The sequence below is a fragment of the Mizuhopecten yessoensis genome, unplaced genomic scaffold (assembly GCF_002113885.1).
Source record: "Mizuhopecten yessoensis strain PY_sf001 unplaced genomic scaffold, ASM211388v2 scaffold8807, whole genome shotgun sequence".
In the NCBI taxonomy this organism is placed as follows: Eukaryota; Metazoa; Mollusca; class Bivalvia; order Pectinida; family Pectinidae; genus Mizuhopecten; species Mizuhopecten yessoensis.
Genome location: NW_018407731.1, coordinates 1,334,519 through 1,345,797, shown reverse-complemented (window position 1 = coordinate 1,345,797; position 11,279 = coordinate 1,334,519). Strand labels below are relative to the sequence as shown.

General features: G+C 36.9%; 1 protein-coding gene across 2 annotated transcripts in view; it reads right to left on the bottom strand.

Moving 5' to 3' along the window:
• Positions 1-228: 228 nt before the first annotated feature.
• The window catches only part of LOC110456570 (leucine-rich repeat-containing G-protein coupled receptor 5-like), a 24,256-nt gene continuing 13,205 nt past the window's right edge, over positions 229-11,279 (bottom strand). Inside the window, exons 1-2 of one of the 2 annotated variants that reach the window (XM_021507381.1) lie at positions 7,754-8,504; positions 229-2,516 (exon numbers count right to left, since the gene is read on the bottom strand). In XM_021507381.1, the coding sequence (XP_021363056.1) occupies positions 905-2,509 (1,605 nt within the window). In that variant the 5' untranslated portion in view covers positions 2,510-2,516; positions 7,754-8,504 and the 3' untranslated portion in view covers positions 229-904. Of the gene's footprint in view, positions 2,517-7,753; positions 8,505-11,279 lie in introns of those variants that run through there. The other variant, XM_021507380.1, reaches the window with a different exon arrangement.

Below are 11,279 nucleotides of genomic sequence, written 5' to 3'. Positions count from 1 at the left end.
TGACACAACTATAATGTCACAATATCCGTGTAGTGTCTCTCCTGATACAACTATAATGTTACAATATGCAGATGGTGTTTTTCCTACTTGACAACCCACAAAGTGCTTGTAACTTCATTACACACCTAACGTTACTAACCGGTTTTGATAGAATTCGTTCAATATTTAAACTTTGACGAACCGGGGGTAGGATGGGATAAAAACAATAATAACCCAATAACAAGAAGATGAAAAATGTAGACATCATTTAATCGACAAAGGTACACCACATCTACAATGTACAATGTATGTCACAAATACAAACGCTTGATCTACCGTGGGTGTCAGCAGCACTACTTAACAATGTAAACGGTGCTCAATCTTGAAAATGAATGCAACTTATAAATATGGATAAAAGTATCTACAATGAAAGGTACAACACAAACAATGAACCAGTACTAAACGTATATCAGTACACAATATATATTTACATAGTAAATCAGTACACAACATATATTTACATAGTATATATCCACAACTCTGTATCATTACTTAGACATCTGCACACCAATCAATCGACACACGTGTTCTGCATAAAAACAAATAAGACACATTTTGTTATGTAGGATATTGATATTTGCATTTCATATCAAAATGATAATTTTACTGCTTTTGACGGAATGGGTGTAAATACTATATCCAACATAAGATGTCCGTCAATGTTACTCGTCGGAAAATCGTAAACACGTGTACATTTTAAACGAAAAAATAAGATAGAGCCTTTGAATAAATGTATCCTGGAAGGTTTTCGTATAAATGTTTGGCTCCGGCGTTTTATCTAAATATAAAAAAAAACACACACAAAAGGATGTTGCATGAATGTAGAAAAGAACACCTAACACAATTCAATTCACGATAAGGTCAGTTACTTCAAAAGATTCCATAGAAGAGCCATCACAAGTACGTAAACAAATGTCACTTGAGATGTGGCTGCCGACGAGGTTGATAGAAACTGCATGTTCACACAGTTAAGTGTTCTCTCCGTCGTATTACACTTCTGTGTGAGGTGCTGAATGACACCGGAAGTGGATCCGCTGTTCAGTTCGTACGTCATACCGTTTTTGAGGGTGCACGTGCCCCCTATGCCTAGTATCATACCACTGTTGATGATGCGTTCAGTGTCACAATCACATTTGACAGGATTTCCTACCAAATCCAGATAGGAAAACGAACAAGGTGTCACCTCCAGTAAAAACGAAATGCTGGTGATGTTATTGTTATCCAGATCGACGCTGATTGATCGGGAAAGACCGGAAAAGGCCGAAGGTGACAAAGACACGATATTGTTGCGAGCCAACGCCAAGTTCTTCAACCACAATTTACCTATACCCATCGGTTTAGAAATTTGATTCATCGACAGATCTAAATCTGTTAACTTTCGCAGTGAGCTAAGGGCATTTACAGGAAATGACGTCAATTTTGTCGCTCTCAATGTCAAGGTTTCGAGGGTATCCTCCAAACCAGAGAACATTTCATGGTAGTAAATCAAGGGATTGTAATCAAGCTCCAGCATTTTCAAATTTGGCAATCCATTGAAAGCGTTACCTTGAATAAACTGAATATTGTTTTTTGATAAATCTAAGAAATGCAATTTTCTTAACTTGTGGAGGGAGTTTGAGGGTATGGCTGACAATGCGTTTGAATATAGCTTTAATTCTGTCAACGACTCCTCAAGTCCGCTGAATGCATCACTCTCGATATTTGACATCATGTTAAGACTCATGTCTATTTCCGCTAACATATGGAGGCCACGAAAACTATGATCACTAAGAATGGCGATGTTGTTATCATACAACACCAGTTTTTGCAGTTTTTTCATAACATTTATAGCTTCAGGTACACTCTCTAAGTGGTTATAGCTGAGATCGAGTTCCTCAACATGATCTAGGCCTAGAAAAGCTGTAGGTGTAACTTTTGAAATACCACAGTTTTTTATACTTAGCTTCCTGAGTGATGTGAGCTGTAGGTCTCGGAACAGTATTCCAGGTAACGTGTGATATTCGTTTTGGATGGTATTAGAATCAAGTACGAGCTCATTAAGGGTATGAAGTCCTCTCAAAAACCATAATCCTTGGTCTAATGCGATCCTATTCCCCTCAAGTACCAGGCGCGTCAAATGCCGAGATACAAGCGATAAGGAGTCGTTCTCAAGCGTCTCGATGACGTTCCTACTGAGGTCGATCTCATTTACCTGTTGAAGTGGCAGAAACTCGCTCGCTTTTATGCGAGTCAGGTTATTTCCATTGAGAAATAGTTTTGTTATCGCGTACGAACTCTGGTCGCCGTACAGGTTCGGAATTGTCTGTAAACTAACTGCACTGCAGTTCAGGATAGAGACGTTCCGATTGTTCCACCACTCGAACGTACCGCGACATTTACAGGAGGTCGTCTGCTCCAATTGTGGACAACGGAAGTCGTACGCGAGGATGGAAATACACAGCAACGGAATCAGCAAGCTTGCCTTCAACATTTTTGGGCTGAAAAAAAAAATAAAAAATTAGTGGGTTTTTTTTTGCATGTTGTGGTGAGAACTACAGAGTAAGCAACATAATTTAACACCAAAGGCATTTTACAAAATATCGAAACAATCCACTGTTATACAGATAACATGATATTTAACGTACAGCTGGCAATAACCTTTGACGTCCTAGTCTTTCTCACTCCTTATCACTGTTATTACAATGTTTGAGAGTGTTGTAGAATGTAACAGTAAGTTGATACGAACTACATTGTATAACTAAAACAGAGTACCCCGGCGAAATTGATTTGTTTCAGAGTTAATAGATTATCACAGACAATGGGGTAATTTTATCGCACACTGCGTCCAATTTCTCGTTGATCAGACTTAGTATTTTTCCAATTAAACGTAATCAGTGATATAAATTACACATAATGACTGAGTATAACGGACAATGCTTTCAGCGCCGAGCGAGGACAGAAACACTACTGCCAGGAGGCCTTTCTCCGTGCCTAGTAAATCAGGCTCGTTACAGCCGGCAATGTAATATCATACACAAAGATGATTCTTTTTTTTTATGGAAATAAAAAGATTTTATCTTACATATTTCGTTTAGAGAAAAAAGCATAACAGATGGTGGAACAATTATCACATCCGGGATTTTTTACAACATACCGGAAGTAAGGAGAATATGACACGGATAATACCAAACTGATGTATTCGCTAATTTAATATCCAACTGATATATTTCGTTAACTAGATAGGATTTCCATTATATCAATTCTACAGGCGAAACAGGTTATATTTCTTGTTGTTACATAGAGAGAAAAACACAAGGACAGTGTACCATATCATGACTTATGTTGAAGAAAATACATTCCTGGAATGCTATTTATGATATATTTTGAAAAAGCTTTTAAATTTTAAAGGATTCATATCAACTATATCTCTTTTTGACAGGGGTACTCCCTCTTGTCCCAATTTTTTTCCGTCCGATCCCTCAAAAAGCAAGATAGAATAAGATTTATGTTGAAAATAAGTTTGCTTTTTACAGTAATTTATTTAATTCGATATTTGTAAGAAAACATATATCTCGAATATAATGCATCTTCCTAGAATATTTACGTGGACATCATCTATGTCGAATATTCCACTAGACATATTACACAGAACACTAGACACATAACACAGAACACATAACACAGCATATAAAAAAGAACGCTAGACACAGAACACTAGACACAGAACACAGAACACTAGACACAGAACAATAGACACAGAACACTAGACACATAACACAGAACACATAACACAGCATATATAAAAGAACGCTAGACATAGAAAACTAGACACAGAACACTAGACACAGAACACTAGACACATAACACTAGACACAGAACACATAACACAGAACACAGAACACAGCATATATAAAAGAACGCAAGACATAGAAAACTAGACACAGAACCCTTGACACTAGACACAGAGCACAGAACACTAGACTCAGAACACTAGACACAGGACAATAGACACAGAACTCTAGTCACATAACACAGAACACTAGAAACATAACACATAAAACATAACACTAGACACATACACAGAACACATAACACATCATATATAAAAGAACGATAGACATAGAAAACTACACACAGAACACTAGACTCAGAACACTTAATACTAGGCACAGAACACTTAATACTAGAGACAGAACACTAGACACTTGATACTAGACACCGAACACATAACATATAGCCTAGAACGCTAGACACAGAACACTTCATACTAGACACAGAACATTTAATACTAGACACAGAACAATAGACACAGAACTCTTGACACAGAACACATAACACATCATATATAAAAGAACGCTAGACTTAGAAAACTAGACACAGAACAATAGACACAGAACACTTATCACTAGACACAGAACTCTTGACACAGAACACTTGCCACTAGACACAGAACATTTGACACAGAACACTTTTTACTAGACTCAGAACACTTAATACTAGACACAGAACACTTAATACTAGACACAGAACATTTAATACTAGACACAGAACACTTAACACTAGACACAGAACACAGAACACTAGACACAGAACACTTGACACAGAACACTTTTTACTAGACACAGAACACTTAACACTAGACAAAGAACACAGAACACTAGACACAGAATACTTGACACTAGACACAGAACACAGAACACTAGACACAGAACACTTCATACTAGACACAACACAGAAAACTACACACAGACCACATATCATAGAACACTAGACACAGAACACAGAACACAACATATATAAAAGAACGCTAGACATAGAACACTAGACACAGAACACAGAACACTAGACACAGAACACTAGACACAGAACACTAGACACAGAACAGTAAATACTAGACACAGAACACTAGACACAGAACACTACACATAGACCACATATCATAGAACACTAGACACATAACACTAGACACAGAACACAGAACACATAGCATATAGCATAGAACACTAGACACAAAACACATACCACAGAACACTGGACACATACCACAGAACACTAGACACATAACACAAAACACTAGACACTTAATACTAGACACAGAGCACAGAACACATAACATATAGCCTATAACGCTAGACACAGAACACTAGACACAGAACACAGAACACATAGCATATAGCCTATAACGCTAGACAAAGAACACTAGACACTTGATACAAGATACAGAACACATAACATATCGCCTATAACGCTAGACACAGAGCACTAGACACTTGATACTAGATCCAGAACACATAACATATAGCCAATAACGCTAGACACAGAACACCAGACACTTGATACTAGATACAGAATACATAACATATAGCCTATAACTCTAGACACAGAACACTAGACACAGAACAGTAAATACTAGACACAGACCAATAGACACAGAACACTACACATAGACCACATATAATAGAACACTAGACACATAACACTAGACACTTGATTCTAGATACAAAACAAATAACATATAGCCTATAACGCAAGACACAGAACACCAGACAATTGATAATACACACAGAACACATAACAGATAGCCTATAACGCTAGACACATAACACTAGACACATAACACTTAACACTAGACACAGAACCCTAGACACTTGATACTAGATAAAGAACACATAACATATAGCCTCTAACGCTAGACACAGAACACTAGACCCTTGATACTAGATACAGAACATATAAAATATAGCCTATAACGCTAGACAAAGAACACTAGACACTTGATACTTGACCCCGAACACATAACATATAGCCGAATACGCTAGACACAGAACACTAGACACAGAACAGTAAATACTAGACACAGACCAATAGACACAGAACACTACACATAGACCACATATAATAGAACACTAGACACATAACACTAGACACTTGATACTAAATACAGAACACATAACATATAACCTATAACGCTAGATACAGAACACTAGACACTTGATTCTAGATACAAAACAAATAACATATAGCCTATAACGCAAGACACAGAACACCAGACAATTGATAATACACACAGAACACATAACAGATAGCCTATAACGCTAGACACTGAACACTAGACACTTGATACTTGACACCGAAGACAGAACACATAACATATAGACTATAACGCTAGACACAGAACGCTAGACACAGAACACTACACATAGACCACATATAATAGAACACTAGACACATAACACACAACACTAGACACTTAATACTAGATACAGAACACATACCATATAGCCTATAACGATAGACACAGAACACTAGACGCTTGATACTAGATACAGAACATATAAAATATAGCCTATAACGCTAGACGCAGAACACTAGACACTTGATATTAGATAAAGAATACATAACATATAGCCTATAACGCTAGATACAGAACACTAGACACATACCATAAGACACTTATAACAAAGACACTAACCCCGGACACAAAACACAAGATACCATTAAATATATAACATCAGACACATAACTCTAGACACATCACACTAAACACATTACACACGGCAGCCTAATACAATACACTAAGTATTAGACACAATAACACTAGTATCAGAAACATTACAAAAGACGCGTAAACCTAGATACATACGACTGAACACAAAATACAAGTTATGATATATACTTCTAATTCGTATTTCTCTCTAAAATTGGATCCATCAGACAAAATAACGCGAGTAAATAGAGAAACACGTCATGTCCACATCTAGTAACAGCTTATGAAGGGAAACATAGATAGGAATAGTTCATGTAAGTCCTTTCTTATAGAAACGTAGGTAATCTCAGCGGCATTCCACGGCAAATGAGCTAGCTAATTCGTATAAAACATTGACATTATATCACCCCGCCGGAATAACATTAGGAATGTTATTAATCATCACACAGAAACGTCGGCGTTCCTTTTCGCTGGGTGCGTTAATGCATTAGCTTTATGTTATTTACAAAGCATTTATACGTACAAACAGAGGGAAAGTTGTCATAGAGTTGACTGGAAAGTGTTAAGCTGTACATTTACCCGTACAGACAGAGGGAAAATTGTCATAGAGTTGACTGGAAAATGTTAAGCCGTACATTTACCCGTACAGACATAGAGAAGGTTGTCATAGAGTTGACTGGAAAGTGTTAAGCTGTACATTTACCCGTACAAACAGAGGGAAAGTTGTCATAGAGTTGACTGGAAAGTGTTAAGCCGTAAATTTACCCGTACAGACATAGAGAAAGTTTTCATAGAGTTGACTGGAAAGTGTTAAGTCGTACAGTTACCCGTACAGACAGAGAGAAAGTTCGTACATGCGAAGAAGCTAGCATAGGTTGACTGGTAAATGTGCTCGGACAGACGATGGGAAAACTGTCATAGGGTTGGATGAATAGTGTTTACTCGGTTAGACAAAGATAACTGTATATATCGTAGGTTGAAAAAAGTTGACTCGTTCAGGTGGAGGAATTTTTCATCGGGTTTCTTGGCAAAGGTAGCTACGTTTATGGTTGGCTGGAAAGTGTTTACTCTTACAGACGGAGAGAACATTCGCATGGGGCTGGCGGAAAAGGCGTTTACTCGAACAGAAGGAGGGAAGTTATAGTACGAGTTGTCATAGCAAACGAATGTTCACCTCTTACGCATTGCAAGGGATACACTTAGGCACGTTTTCTTCACATAAAACAGAAATAAAAAATCACCATTTACATTTAATCCCACCAGAAGGAAATAGTTTCTCGGCAATCAGTCGAGGCTATTGAAACCTCTTGACGTTAATCTAGAGTTGAGGATGAGATCTGTCCATTAAGGTGTTTCCCGGGTGTTATCCTGTCTGACTTTTACCTTGGCTGTGAGCGATTCACGATGTCATACAGTACTGTACACATTCACAGAGAAGTCTCCGCGTTGATAGTGACACAGGTATAATCCAGAGTAATCGAGTGTGATCCGAGCTCCCACGTCTCCGTAACGACAATACCAAGGTACACACATCGCTCTTTGATATAATAATATACGCACACCCTATTATACATAATCGTTTCTGCTCAAGAAAACATCAAAAATGGTTTACAGCAATAATGACTTCATTGTTGAATTGAATAAATTTCTCAAATTCTCTCAGTCTCGTAATATTCAATTGTGGTTGATTTCAATATATACGATTTTTCTGGCGGACTGGATCGATTTCAGTCAGTTCTCACTTTATGAACTTGTTTTTGCTGAGTATGGGCGATATCGTCCCTCTACCCACAGATGTTTGAGCACGGACACGTGTTCGTAAGGTCGTGCCAAGAGAAAGGAAGGTCTGTTACCACCAACGATCATATATAGCTGTATCTTCCTTCCTGATAACATGTTTTTATCCTTCGGAACATTCGCACCGGGTGAAATTCCCCCCGAGGGCCGGACTTAGACTTGGCAGCGTATTAAACGCCTAACACGATCATATGACAATTTAGATAACACTCGCTAACGCTTCTCTAACAGTGCCGAAAATTGATTACAAAGAAAGCGGCGACTCGTCAGCGTAATTTGGCAGAGAAAGGCCACGCTACCCGCTATTTGTTATCAGTAATTAAAATGACATAACTAAAAGGATTGTCTTTAGCATAACATTTCTTGGGCGACAACAATTAGTGTCACTTCACGCGCCAACGCGCGTCCATTACGCGAGGTTTCATGCCGGACGTTTAAACAAACGTAAAGCGTAATTACCCACACGTTGGCACTCTACTGTATAATTGTTTCTCGGAACTTTAACGAAGTTTGATTCTCAGCATAATTACGTCTGAAATATAATTTGTATATCATTAGGCAGCTGTAGATTTGGCGTTCAGCGATCACCAGTATTCGGTAGCTTTAACTGTCTCTCTTTCTCTGGATCTGTCCCTGTATCTGACCCCTAAGTACGCTGTATCACTAATACTTGCATTTTTATACACAGAAAGACACATGTGCACCAAGTGCACTGGTTTAGTGTAAACATAAAACAGGCCTGTTTTCAATTCATTCAAAACCATATTAATTATGGAACGCAAAACATTGCGTCGGGTAGACCACGTGGAACGTCTTATCCGCGTCCATGTTTAAGTCTCGTCATCAGGGGGGGNGGGGGGGGGGGGGGGGGGGGGGGGGGGGAAGCGAGCGTGCTGATTGTTTTATAAAATAAGTATTTGAAAAAAACATTATCCTCTAGCTTTGAGTTTACTACAAATGTATCGTTTCTCACATAAAACCATGTGCTATTTTCACGGAACGCCTAACCGCGTATATTTGCTGTCGTGGCCAGGTCTTGGTGATAAACTACCAACAGACGGCGTATCACTTCTGCGCCGGTAAGAAAACTGGGAAATGTTCCGGACAGATGGTAAACCGTGTCTCGCATGTCGACAATGATTAACGATCCGGAAAGCGCTGGAAAATAACCGGTTCTAGATATCGGAATCGTCTCATGATGTAAGGATCAAAGTGCCTGACGGAAAATCGGGTCTGCTAAATGTTTTATAGTTGTGGAAGTTACTTAGCACTTATGGAAACATATTTGTAAATCATGGAATGGCCGTTCGTAAAGCGGAATTATGTGTTTATTGACCGCCAGACCGGATAGTTATTGACATTTGTCACTGGTGAAATAATTAGCCCCTTACTGAGCTTTCATTTCCTTACATTTGTCAAATTTAAACTTTTCTAATTTGGAAAGTTGTCTTGTACAGTTGTAATTTAAGCCTTAACGATATCACTGAGAGAAATGAGATGAGATCTCTAATTTCTCACCTGAGCATTATTTTAAACGCATCTTTCAATACCTGTGTGTCGGGATACCTCACTCGATGAAATTTATCAGTTAATTGAAAATACTAAAACTTTCCCATCATGGAATAGACGAGTACTTACACCAATAGGTAAAATATCAGTTATTAAAACACTACTTATATCACAGTTTAACCATTTATTTATAGCACTACCAAATCCTGATGAAACATATATAAGAAAAATTAATAGTGTACTGTATGAATTTTTGTGGAATGGTAAACCAGATAAAATAAAGAGAGATGTGATAATTAAAAGTTATGAAGAAGGTGGTCTGAAAATGATACATTTAAAATCTTTTATAACAGCTCTTAAAGCAACATGGATAAGACGGGTATATAAAGAAGAAGGAAATTGGGCTCTTATTTTAGAAACTTATTTTGATAAAGAAACATTAGCTAACTGTGGGCTTGAAAAATTGAAAGAAGAATCTAAACGTTGTAGTAACCTCTTTTGGAAAGATGTCTTAGAAGCATGGTACAATACTATTATCTCTAGCAATATATACAATACAAATATACGTGAAAACCCTCTGTGGTTCAATAGTGAAATTAAAATTGACAGAAAATTTACATTCAAAAATTCATGGTTTAAAAAGGGAGTACAATTTGTATATAACATTATTAAACAGGATGGATCACTCTACCACTTTGAAGAATTTCAAGAAAAATATAACATAAATACTAATTTTTTGACATACCAAGGCCTAAAGAATGCTGTGCATCATTTTATAAGAAAAAATCATCACATTTTTACTTCAGAAAAAACAGTTATCTTTCCAAATATACCTATCAATCTTAAGTTAATACTTAAAAATAGTAAAGGAGCACAAGACATATATTTAATATTAATTAAAAATAATGTTAAACCTACTGCTCAAAGAAAATGGATATTAAATGAAAATATAGATGATGAAACATGGAAAAAAATATATGAATGTCCTTTTAAAACCACCACCAACTCCAAACTACAGTGGCTACAGTACAGAATAAACCACAGAATTCTCACTACAAACACATTTTTATTCAAAATTGGCAAATCACACAATAACCTTTGCACTTTCTGTAAAATTCACCCTGAAACAATAGTTCATATGCTATGGGATTGCGAAAAAATTGATAGGCTAATTGACGAGCTGAAAACAAATATTATAACTAAAAACCTTACACTAAGATTTGAAAAACAAGAATTCCTTTTTGGTAAACATACATATAACCATACAAAGTTTTATATAGAAAACATCATAATACTACTTATAAAACAATACATATATAAAACTAAATGCCTAGAAATTGACCTTAATCTGACTAGTCTCAAAAACCATATAAAATTTGAATTAAAAGCACAAAAGATCCTTGTGTATAAACAGAATAAATTAATAAATAAGGATGAGTTAAACCATCAAATAGATAACTGGATGCAA